Consider the following 13178-nt stretch of genomic DNA (forward strand, 5'->3'; position numbering starts at 1 on the left):
TGTGTTCATTAGATTCCACACATAAATGAGATCATGTGATATTTGTCTTTCTATGACTGGCTTATTTCACTTAGTAGAATAATCTTCAGGTCTCTCCATGCTGTCTCAAAGGACAATAGATCATTTTTAATAGCTGCATAGTACTCCATTGTATAAATGTACCATAGCTTTTTTATCCATTCATCTACTGATGGGCATTTGAGCTGTTTCTAGAAGTCAGCTACTGTAAATAACACTGCTATGAACACAGGGGTGCATATATTCTTTCTGATTGGTATTTCAGGATTCTTAGGACATATTCCTAGAAGTGGGATCACTGGATCAAATGGCAGTTTCCACGTCCTCACCAGCACCTGTTGACTTATTGATGGTAGCCATTCTGACAGGTGTGAGATAGTACCCCGCAGTCATTTTAATTTGCATCTCTCTGATAATTAGTCATGTTGAGCATTTTTTCTAATACCTTTGGCTATTTGTATCTCCTCTTTGGAGAAGTGTCTATTCAGGTCCTTTGCCCACTTTTTAATTGGAGTGTTTGTCTTCCTTTTGTTGAGTTGCATGAGTACTTTATATGCTTTGAAAATTAACCCCTTATCAGATGTATCATTGGCAAATATGTTCTTCCATACAGTGGGTTCCCTTTTCACTTTCATGTTGGTTTATTTTGCTGTGCAGGAGCTTTTTAGTTTGATGTAGTTCCGTTTGTTTATTTTTTCCCTTGCCCTACCTAGACAGTGTATTGGCGAAGATTCTGCTACACAAGATGCCTGATATTTTGCTGCCTACATTTTCTTCTAGGATTCTTATGGTTTCACAACTTACGTTTAAGTCTTTTATCCACTGTAAGTTTGTTCTTGTGGATGGCATAAGTCAGTGGTTGTTTCAATTTTTTTCATATACCTGACCAATTTTGCAAACACCATTTAATGAAGAGGCTAGACTGTCTACTTTATTGTATGTTCTTGCTTCCTTTGTCAAATATTAATTGAGCATGTCTTGGGTCAATTTCTGGGCTCTCTGTTCTGTTCCATTGATCTATATGCCTGTTCGTGTGCCAGTACCGGGCTATATTGATTACAGTGGCTGGGTAGTATAACTTGATATCTGGTATTGTGATCTCTTCATCAACTTTGCTGCGGCTATTCAGGGTCTTTTTTGGATCCACATAAATTTTTGGAGTATTTGTTCTAGATCTGTGAAATATGCCTTTGGTATTTTAACAGGGATTGCATTGAATCTATAGATTGCTTTGGGTACTATGGACCTTATAATGATGGTAATTCTACCAATCCATGAACACAGTATATTCTGCCACTTGTTTATATCTTCCTCTATTTCTATTTTCAATGTCCTGTGGTTTTCTGAGTATAGTTCTTTTACCCACTTGTTTAAGTTTACTCCTAGGTATCTTAATTGTTTTTGTTGCAATGGTAAATGAGATCCTTTTTTAGTTTCTTTCTGAGTTCATTATTGGTATATAAAAATGCCATCAATTTCTGGGCGTTAATTTTGTATCCCTGCAACACTGCCAAATTCATTTATTGTATCAAACTGGTTTTTGGTGGAGTCTTTAGTGTTTTCTATGTACAATACCATGCATCTGTGAATAACAACAGTTTTACTTCCTCCTTTCTAATTTGTATTCTTTTTTTCTTCTTATCTGATCGCTGTTGCCTAGACTTCCAGTACTATGTTGAATAGGAGTGGTGAAGGTAGATATCCTTGTCTTAGTCTTGTTCTTAGGGGAAAAAGCTTTAAGTTTTTGCCCACTGAAAATGATGTTGGTTGTAGGTTTGTGATACATGGCCTTTATTATTTTGCAGTATGATCCTTCTATTCCTAATTTGCTGAGAGTTTTTATCAAAATGGGTGCTGGATTTTATTGAATGCCTTTTCTGTGTCCATTGATATGATCATGTGATTTTTGCCTTTCAATCAGTTTATGCTATATAGCACATTTACTGATTTATGAATATTGTATCAGCCTTGCATCCCTGTAATAAATCCCACTAGGTCACGGTGTAAGATCTTTTTAATATATTGCTGGAAACAAATCGCTAATATTTTGTTGAGGATATCTGCATCTATGTTCATCAGTAATACTGGCCTGTAATTTTCTTTCTTTGTAGTATCGTTGGTTTGGGAATTAAGACAATGCATGGCCTCATAAAAAGAGCTTGGAAATGTTCATTCCTCTTGGATTTTCCGGAAAAGTTTAAGGAGGATAGGTGTTAGTTCTTCTCTGAATGTTTGGTAAAACTCCAGTGAAGTTGTCTGGACCAGGGATTTTGTTTGCTGGGAGTTTCTTGATCACTGCTTCAATTTCATTGGTTGTTATCAACCTATTCAGGTTTTCTGATTCAGTTTTGAAAGACTATTTTTTTTAGAAATTTGTCTATTTCATCCAAGTTGCCCAGCTTGATGGCATATAGTTGTTGTTCATAGTATTTTCTTATAATCCTTTGTATTTCTGTGGTGTCAGTTATTTCACCTCGGTTGTTTCTGATTTTATTTATTTGGGTCCTCTCTCTGTTTCTTGATAAATCTGGCTAAACGTTCATCAATTTTTTTTTCTTTTCAAAAAACCAGCTCTTGGTTTCATTGATCTTTTATATTGTTATTTTTAGCCTTTGTCCTTTATTTCCACTCTGATCTTTATTATTTCCTTCCTTCTACTTACTCTGGGCTGTTCTTGCTCTTTCTAATTCAAGGTAGGCCTGTAGTGCTATAAACTTCCCTCTCTTGACTGCTTTTGCTGTGTTCCATAGATTTTGGGTTGCTGTGTTTTCATTTTCATTTATTTCCAGAAAGTTTTTTATTTCTTCCTTTATCTCACTGGTAACCCATTCATTGTTTAATAACATGCTATTTAGCCTCTCCATGTGTTTGAATGCTTTTGAGTATTGTTATTATAGTGTCTAATTTCAGGCCATTGATCTGAGAAGATACTTGATATGATTTCAATCTTCTTGCCCTTGCAGAGACTTAGTCTGTGTCCTAACATGTGCTGTATCTTTGAGAGTGAGCCGTGTGAACTTGAGAAGAATTCTGTTGCTCTGAGGTAAAATGTTCTGTAATGTAAATGTCAATTAATTTCATTTAACCTAGTGTATCATTTAGGATTGCTGTTTCCTTGTTAATTTTTTGTCTAGAATATCTATCCAGTGATATCAGTGGAATGTTAAAAGTCCCGTTAGGGCCTTCATTCTTTTTTTTTTTTTTTATCCTCACCCGAGGACATTTTTCCATTTTTTGTTCAGATTGAGTGGGAGGGGGAGAGAGAGAAACATCGACATGAAAGGGACACATTGAGTGACTGCCACCCGCACGACCCAACCAGGGCCGGGGACAAACTGCAACCGAGGTAAGTGCCCTTAGCAGGAACCAAACCTGGGTCACTCTGGACCACAGGCCAACGCTCTAACCACTGAACAAAACCGGCCAGGGCAGGGCCTTCATTCTTAAGTATACTTTGTCAGATATGAGCATTGCTACCCCAGATTTTTTTCCATTACCATAAAATTTCCCATTTCTTCACTTTAATTCTGTGTGTCTTTTGTTCTGAGGTGAATCTCTTGAAGACAGCATATATATGATGTTTTCTTATCCATTCAGGTACCCTATGTCTTTTAATTGGAGCATGTAAGCCATTTATGCTTAAGTTTATTTTTGATAGGTACTTATTTATTGCCGTTTTTATTCTTTATGCCCATGTTCCTCTCTTTCCCTCTATTTCTTCCTCTTCTTACACCAGTCCCTTTAGCATTTCTTTCTTTTTTTTAATCCTTACCGGAGGACATTTTTCCATTTTTTGTTCAGACAGAGTGGGAGAGAGAGAGAGAAACATCGACGTGAAAGGGACACATTGAGTGGCTGCCACCCACACGACCAACCAGAGACAGGGACAAACTGCAACCGAGGTACACGCCCTTAGTAGGAATCGAACCCAGGTCTCTCTGGACCGCAGGCCGATGCTCCAACCACTGATCCAAACCGGCCAGGGCCCTTTAGCATTTCTTGCAGTCTTGGTTTGGGGGTAATAAACTCCTTTAGCCTTCTTTTGGTCCATGAAACTATTTCGCATTCAATTTTGAATGCTATCCTTGCTGGATAGAGTAGTCTTAGATTCAACCTCTTGCTTTTCATTACTCCGAATACTTCATGCTACTCCTTTTTATCCTGAAATGTTTCTACTGTGAAATCAGCTGACAAGAGTCTAGTGGGAACTCCCTTGTAGGTTACTTTGTGTCTGTCTCTTGCTGTCTTTAAGATTTTTTATTTGTCTTTAACATTTGCCATTTTAATTATGATGTGTCTAGGTGTGGGTCTTTGGGGTTCACCTTGATTGGGACTCTGTTACCTGAACTTGATGACATTTCCCTCTACCAGGTTTGGGAAATTTTCTGTCATTATTTCTTCAACAGGTTATCTATTCCTTGCTCAGATTCTTCTCCTTCTGGTACCTGATGATGTGGATGTTATGTTTTATGTTGTCCCGAAGCTCCCTTAAACTATCCTCCTGCTTTTTAATATTTTTAGGTAGGCATTCACTTTCAATAAAGATAAATGTCTTTTCTTAGTTTTATGAACCTATGACTTTTCATTTATCTTATATAAAAGGTCCATAATTTGGGCATTTTAAATGTTATACTAATTTTCAATAAAATAATCAAAAACACTTTACCAATGAAGTAATTTACCCGGATAAATTAGTTCAAGATGGCTTCCTGAATACAACAACAAACTCTGTTACTGTGAAGAAATTACCATAAAGAATGAGTTATCTAGCCCTGGCCGGTTTGGCTCAGCGGTTAGAGCGTCGGCCTGTGGTCCTGAGAGACCCGGGTTCGGTTCCCGCTAAGGGCACGTATTTCGGTTGCAGTTTGTCCCCGGCCCTGGTTGGTCGTGTGGGTGGCAGCCACTCGATGTGTTCCTTCACGTCGATGTTTCTCTCTGTCTCTTCCTCTCTCTCCCTCCCACTCTATCTGTACAAAAAATGGAAAAATGTCCTCCGGTGAGGATAAAAAAAAAAAAAAAAAAAAAAAGAATGAGTTATCTAGAAAGTTTTAGAAAGTCCTCACGCTTCAAGAAGCTATCAGAATAAAAGCAGCTATGAAGTTCTATAATCTCTTATCCAAGTCTTTGAGATTAGATATATTTCAGATTTTTTTCTTCAGATTTTATAAATGTAATGTGTTACACCTGACATATTTATGTGATGTCCTAGAGTCTGGGAAGTATTCTGTATTCAATATTAATATTTCTACAGCAAAAACTTACAAATATTCACAGTAAGTGGAGTAAAGATCATTAATATTAACTCAGGTTAAGCTTTTGATTCCAAATGAGTTGTTTTTTTTTTCAATTTTCAGATCATTTCAGATTTCCAGAGTATAATTCCTTTACCCTTAAAGAAAAGCAGATTAAAAAATAATTCAAGAAAAAACAAAGCTACTGTATTATTTTTGCCTTCCACAGACTACTTAGTCACTAGCACCTTAACACACTGGTCACTCCTCCTCCTCGAAGCACTGAATTTTGACGTTCACTGAAAGTACCACTTTCCTGGATTCTACCCCTAATCATAGCCACTCAACCACCAACACTTAAACATCAAGGTTTCTCAACTTCATTCATTCATTTAACAAATCAAGAGCCTACCATGTACCAGGCACGGTTCTGGATGCTTGGGTAAGTTAGTGAACAAGAGTGCTGCCTTAAATCCTCTTCTCTCAGGAATGAATCACTTAATTGCTCAATCTAGAAACTTCTAAGAAACTCTTTATTCTGTACCACCACTGCCCAGTTCCTACTCCATTTCCAATCCATCAACAAGTTTTATTGGTTTTACTCCCCAAACCTTTCTTAAATGTATGTGTCCATGCCTGTCGGCTGCAACCATTACATTTTATGTGGACCAACATACATTTAATTTTTGCTAAGTCTTACATTTTACCACTCTTTATCATCCTTTCTCTACTTTCACAAGTTCTCTCTACTTAAAAACCTTTAATGGCTTTCTGAATCTCTTACCACAAAGTATTGTGTGTTCTGGCCCTTTACTACCTAGCCCAGCACCCCAGGTTCCCCCCATGTCTTCCTCTTGGCTTCATTTTGGTTAAGTGCACCAGGTGCTTTCTTACTACCAGGCCAGTGCAGTTTGCAATGTCTTATGTAGAACAAAACTCTTTTATGGCTAGCCCATTCTCTTCCTCCAGGCCTTACCTTTTCTGATTACTCTATAAAGGTGTCCTCTCTTACTATCTAACATATAGTCTTGTATTTCCTTCTTAAGACTTAAATAATCTTTTGTCTACTTGGCACATAGTAGAGACTAAGCCCATTTGATATGTCTTTCTTTCTTTTTTTTTTGTAACGGGAACCGAACCTGGGCCTCTCTGGTCAGCAGGCCAACGCTCCAACTGCTGAGCCAAACCGGCCCAGGCCCATTTGATATTTCTGAACCCAAAACTGACTTCATGGAGAACTGCTATCAAAATAGAGAGAAATAAGGCTTATTAGCCAGTATAAACACCCTTATACTTGAACTTTAAAATGTGGCCTCATCCATGTTTCAATACTATTATGATTGCTACCTCCTCCCCAATTCCAGTTGTTTTCTTTAAGGGTTTGTCAATAGAAGCATTTAAAGTTTTGTTAAAGGGCCCTGGCTAGAAGGGTCGCAGGTTCGATCCCTGGACCCAGTCAGGGTTGTGCAGGAGAAAACCAATCGATGTGTGCATCTCTCTCTCTAACCTCCCCCCACTCCACTCTATCTAAAAATCAATGGAAAGCCCAGCCGGAGTCGCTCAGTGATTGAGCATCGACACACGCACCAAGAGGTCACTGGTTCGATTCCCTGTCAGAGAACACGCCCAGGTTGTGGGCCGGGTCCCCAGTGGGGGGGCATGCAGGAGGCGCCCAATTATGTTCTCTCTCATCGATGTTTTTGTCTCTCTCTCCCTCTCCCTTTTTCTCTTTCTAAAATCAATAAAGGAAAAAAATTTTTAAATCATTGAAAAAAATTTCAGGTGAAGATTAACAAAAGAATAATTAATAAAATACTTTAAAATTTTGTTAAAGGGGAAGAAATAACTACTAAAACATTTCTTTTTTTGTAGCAGAAAATACCTTTCTTTTTGTAGCAGTGAAAATAGGCACACTCTTGTGTCACTAAGGGGGAAAAAATCTTTAGGTACCAGGCATTAACCTCTCCTCACACATTTAACTAGTCAATGTGGAAAAAGATAGGGGTGGACTGAGGTGAACAGGGTATCAATCTGTTTTCATCATAAAACAGACAAAGCACCACTCATCCTACCTATCTGTACTCAGTGGTTTTAAGAATTAGAATATTATATGAAAATGCTTTATATATAAAAATATAAAGAATTAAACATTTATTCATCAGTAATTTTAAAATCCTTTACTTTTATGGTGGAGATATAGATATAAGCAAAACAGACTCTGACATCATGAACCTTACACTCTTGTGGGAAGGAATACAAAAGTGAGGCGGTACCAGTGACAGCGGAAGAGCAGTACTGGGGTTAAGGTATAAGGGAAAGCCTCTCTGACAAGATGAAATTGGAAGGAAGTGAGCAGTAAAGAATATCAAAGTGAAGAGGACCCAAGTATAGGAAAACCTCAGTCTTAAGAGTTATGACCTACCATGGTTAAATAATGAAGTGCAGTTAAGACCACTGGTATTTATGAACTACTGCTGTATGATTACATATTTTATGGATAATAAAGATTTATACTAGAGCCAAGAACCTAAGCAATTGTATTAAAGGGTATCTAGCAAAAGACTTTGGCACTACTGTTATAAATAAAAGTCTAAGAAAATCTACAATAGTTGGCTGCCAAGTAGAATTCTTATAATCTGCTACAGTAAACTAGGAGTTAACAGGAGGCATGATCTTGGTTAATTTTTATATTCTATCTCTGTATAGTGTTGAATACTTTTCTCTAAACACTTGTCTCCAAACATTTTTTTTTAATCTTCACCAGAGGAATTTTTCCATCGACTTTCAGATAGAGTGGGAGGGAGTGCGTGTGTGGGGAGGGGGCATGGATGTGAGAGAGAGACACTGATTGGTGGCCCCTGCATAACCCCAGTAGGGCCGGGGACCAAACCTCAGTCCAGGCATGTGCCCTTGACCGAATGGAACTGCAACTGTTTGGTCCGCCAGAGGGCGCTCTAATCACCAAGTCAAACTGGCCAGGGTATCTCCAAACATTTTAATACATCCTATCTCATGAGAAAAAAAAAAAGTGCAGACAGGTAAGTGCTTAATTATTTAAATATGCATACAGTAAACTCTTGAACAATGCAGGGGTTAGGGATATGGAACACCTCCCCTATGTAGCTGAAAATCTGCCTATAACTTCCAACTCCCCGAAAACTTAACTAGTATCTATCTGCAGGGGACTGGCTCCAAGATTCCCCACCACCCCACCAAGAACACCAAAATCCCCAAAGTTCAAGTCTCTTATATGAAATGACACAGAACAATGCATACATTTTGCCCTCTGCATCCACGAATCCCAAAGTACAAACTGCAAATACTGTTTTTGATCAATGGTTGGCTGAATCCACAGTTATGGAGTACTACTGACTGTGTTTACTGAAAAAAGTCTGTGTATAAGTGATCTGTGCAGTTCAAAGGTCAACTATATACACAACCCTATTACACTGTATCCACAGTAAAACAGACAGTAAATGTGATTGGTATCAAGTTTAATTCAAAACAAAGAAGAGTTGACACTTCAAAATAAAGGATTAAAAACATATTGTAGGCCAGCCAGTGTGGCTCAGTGGACCCAGTGCCGTCCCATGGACTGAGAGGTCCCAGCTCAATATCTCATCAGGGCACATGCTCGGTTTTCGGGCTAGACCCCCCAGTAGGGGGCGTGCATGAGGCAGCCAATGGATATTTCTCACATCAATGTTTCTATTTCTCCCTTCCTCTCTCTCTCTCTAAAAAAATAAATTTAAAGATCATTAAAAATGTATTTAAAAAGAAATAAATAAAACATATTGTGATCATGGCCTAACACAGCTTGGTTCGCTTATTATATTAAGTACAGAAATCACATCAATTTAAAGCCAGAAGGGAGCTCAGTCACTGACTAGCTATATCTTTGTACAGATTATTGATAATTTTACAGTATATACAACATGATGGCCAAGTTTTAGAAATATGTTTTTGGAAACTCTGGAGGCATGAGTTAATAGCTACGAGAAATAAGAACTTCCCTTAACTTCTCCTTAAAGGTTAAAGGATACATCATACTTGGAAGCAGCATTCCAATGTTCTAAAGGGTATAGTACTGAAGATTGTAAAGTATACAGAGAACACATGTCTTTAGAAGTCCCTTTCATTTGCTAGTCAGACCTGTCTATATCACCAAGAGTGTGCCTAATGGTACCAGAAAGCCTAACGGTAGGATTCCTATGGTTACAGAATTTGCTACTCTTTTTTTTTTTTTAATCTTTCTTCCAATTTCTTTACAACAAATTAAAATCAGGTAACTTAGGCTAGCCAATTATTTAGGTCACATTACTATTGATACTACCCACTCCCAATCCAATCCAACTACCCATTCCCAATCCAATCCACGTTGTATACCTTCTAGTCATAGAATTCTATGACACAGAAGCTGCTTTACTTGGATCCTCTTCCTTCACAATTAAAAAGAGAAAGAAAAAAGACCCACTACTGCTACCTTTATATGTAAGCTGACAAAATAAGAGTTTTGGGTGATAAAAATGTTAAGTTTTTGAAATTAACTGCAGAGCTTAGAATACTATCACATGCTATTAGCACAATACCAATCCAATTAAATAATCTCTGCAAAATATTTTATTAGCCCTTCTTCCACAAAAACTCAAAGAATATTTCAAATGCAAGCAACTATATATTCCACTGTAAAAATGAGTCAAGGAAGGACCACAGACCAAAGACAGATAAACTAACCAGAAATTTCCAAACATTCAATTATACAGTTGTTGGCCACCAGGTAAAGCAGTTGAATGATCCATAATAAAGTATTGATTACGTCACAATCATGAAACTTAAATTATTTCCACTCTTTCATTCTACCTATCAAGCCTGCATCCTGTCCTTGGAACCAGTGCTTGCTCTCATTTTCTCAGCAAAGGCTCAACACAAATGGGTCTAAGAACCAACAGCTGTTCATTCCCGGTTCTGCAGTTCAAGCCTGGTGACAAGAAGTTACAAGCAGCTTACTTCTTCACAGCTTACCATGTCAACAGCAACTAACAGCTGCAGGGAAGAGCCTTAGCACCAGTTACTCCAACCTTTTAAAACTATTCTCCTTTACCCTAAAGCTCTGATAAGAACAAATCTCTAAATCTTAGAAACAAAACAGTTTAAAAAATTAACTTACATACATGGTTATTTACTTTCCAATATGATCAAGGAGTGCAAGGCCAGGGTTTTGCCAGTGACCCAAAATATGCATGAATTCTTAAAGAACGTATTTTAAGAAACTTTAATAGTTGATGTTAAGATTAAATAAACCCATCTCTACTACTCCACGACGGCATAATTTCAAACTAATTTGCATTACACATATATGCAGTATTCTAAAAAAATGTTTTAAAAATATAGCTGTTACTATTTTTAGTACTAGGTACCAAATATCATACAATTTGATTTCTTCTGCCAGATTTTAGATTTTTCCACAAATGACACAGGTGGTTATTTTATATAAACAGGCATTAAGAGATTCATACTTGCTAATTAAAAAGATACAATATGTTCATTTTCAAATTAAAGTCAGATATATTCTGACCTAGTCCTCTAATAAGATTTTGTGATTTATAATACACCAAATGTAGGCAATAGCTTCCAAATTTTGTATTGCTTTAGACAAATCAGATAGGACTTTCAGGTCATTAAGCCCACTTTCTTTGTTAAATTTCAGAATTCCTTCTCTGGAGAGTAACTTACTACTATTTACCATGTTAGGTCTTTGTGAAATCTGTAAAACAGGATACTACTCCATTTAGTATAATTCAGGCTGGTTCAGAAAACAGCATTCAAAAACTTAATGTTACTGCTCAAACTGCAAATTAGATGAAACCTCAAAATTAAATTTGACTGATAACTTACTGTATGTACCATGAGCTCAAGATAACCTGATTATTGAACACTTCTGTAACTACTCAAAGATTTCCTACACCAGGACTCCCACCACCTAGAAACAGCTTTCACAAGTAAGATGCCAATGCTCTCTCAAACCTCCAGAGCAGGGTGGTATTTCCTGATTGAACAAAGAGCCACAAAGAAGTGGGTGGCAACCACCTCTCAGAGAGGCAAGCCAGGACCCATCGAGTCTGATCCACAACACAAACAGTAGCAGCTCCACCTTTCCCTTCCACCGTCCTATTTCCCGAGAAGACGAACTGCTCAAACTCTAACACCCTAATTTTTATTGAGGAAATGAAGCCTTTCTATTTGAATCCCGAGAAAGTGGCGCTCAAAGAACCGGCGAACAAAGGAGAAGGGATGAAGCGCACGCAAAACAGCGGTGTGCGTCCCCCGCCGGCCGTGGGTCCGCCCCCAGCAACTCCTCTGCAGCTCCGACCGGCCGAGGGGTCGGGGGTAAGGCTGGAGGCGGAGGAAGAGGGCGCTCGGACCAGCGGAGACAGGGAGGGAACCAGCGGGGATGGGGGGGAGCGAAAGGGACCGGAGGGCGGAGCTCTCGCGGCCGCCGGGCTTTGTGTGGAGTCTGGGCCGGGGTAGATGTTTCGACCTGGGGGGAGGGGGCGAGGGTAAGAGGCCAGATCGGGGCACCCCGAACCTCCGCTCGCACGAGCGGCGGGCGGGAGAGATGCCATGGAGGGCCGTTCTCTTCGCCACCACCAGAGGAGGTGGACTGCACCGCCCGAGAGGGCCAGGAAGGAAAAGTGGGGCGTCCACCCGGCCCCCGTCGCAGAGTCTCCTGGGGCGGCTCGCGGCGCAGGGGCTTCCACTGCCGGCGTCGGGCACGGAGTGAGTTAAGATGCGGACAAGTGCCGATCGCTCCTCCTTCCCACTCTTCAGCACCGGCGCCCACTCGCCACGCCGGCCTCGAGGCCGGCGCCCCGGCCCTGCCCGCCCACCTCCCGCCGGCCCTGCTCTCACCATCGTAGTAGTAGCAGACTTTCTTTTTGCCGCCTCCCTGACTGTACGCCATGGGCTCCCCGGCCACCGCCGCCTCCGGGCTCCTCCTCCTGCTACTGCTGCTGCCGCCGCGGCTCCGCGGGGAGAGAAAAGGGCTGGGGCGTAGGTGGGGGTGGCCGTCTCGCGGGGAGGCAGGCCGGAGGGAGGAGAGAGAGCGCCGGCAGGGCTCCGAGCGGCCGGGCGGAGGGGCCGAGAGCGCGGAGCCGGGGGGGAGGCAGCGGCGCCAACGCGCGACACTGGGGAGGGGGAGGGGGCAGCCAAACCACCTCCGGAGGCCGAGGGGAGATGGGGTGCGTCCACTGTGGCCTCCACGGGGGAGGAAGGGGCACTACTAGAGAAAGAGGCCTCTTCAGTCGTAAGAGGCCTTCTAATGGTGAAAAACCAGAAGAAGGAGGAGGAAAATAGAGTCGTCAAGTTAGAAAAGAGGCAGACTTTCACTTTTCAAGTAGATAAAAAGCACGAAGGGGGTGAACGTTCTCCCCTGCAGATTTTCGCATAGTGGTTGCGCCTACCTCGAGCCTGCGCAGTTGTCGCCTCTTCAACCGTAGCCTTGGCCGCCCAGATCCCCTCCGTGTAATCCACTCCCTCCCCCCACCCCACTGTCGCGAAGCTCCCGCCGGAGCAGACCATGTGCCGCAAGCCGGCGGGGAGGGACCACTTTGGCATGCCCCTGGCGTCCGCCAACCCGCCGGTCCGCAGCCCCTGGCCGTTCTGTGCCAGGTAGCCTTGTTTTTTTTCGTTTAATCATTTATTTTTCTCTTTCGCTTTTTTTCTTTTTTTAAAAAATTGCCACCAATACTTGCTCGGAGGTTTTGAGGTCTTGTTTAAGTGACATCACAGACGTTAAGGGGTGTACCGCCTGGGTTTGAATGAGCGTTTATGGAACGCATTTACCAGTTTGGCACGGGTCTGAGTGGTTGCTTTTATGTGTTTCCCTGATACCTAGTTATAATAGATAGCCTACTAGCTCATTCGAAACTT

General features: G+C 40.8%; 1 protein-coding gene across 1 annotated transcript in view; it reads right to left on the reverse strand.

Annotated features, from left to right (window-relative positions):
* The window catches only part of HDAC2 (histone deacetylase 2), a 35641-nt gene extending 23149 nt beyond the window's left edge, over nucleotides 1–12492 (reverse strand). The window contains exon 1 of the mRNA XM_036249003.1: nucleotides 12159–12492. Within this exon, the coding sequence (XP_036104896.1) occupies nucleotides 12159–12210 (52 nt within the window). The 5' untranslated portion in view covers nucleotides 12211–12492. The remainder of the gene's footprint in view (nucleotides 1–12158) is intronic.
* Nucleotides 12493–13178: the final 686 nt, after the last annotated feature.

This window comes from Molossus molossus, unplaced genomic scaffold (assembly GCF_014108415.1).
Source record: "Molossus molossus isolate mMolMol1 unplaced genomic scaffold, mMolMol1.p scaffold_m16_p_8, whole genome shotgun sequence".
Taxonomy (NCBI): domain Eukaryota; kingdom Metazoa; phylum Chordata; class Mammalia; order Chiroptera; family Molossidae; genus Molossus; species Molossus molossus.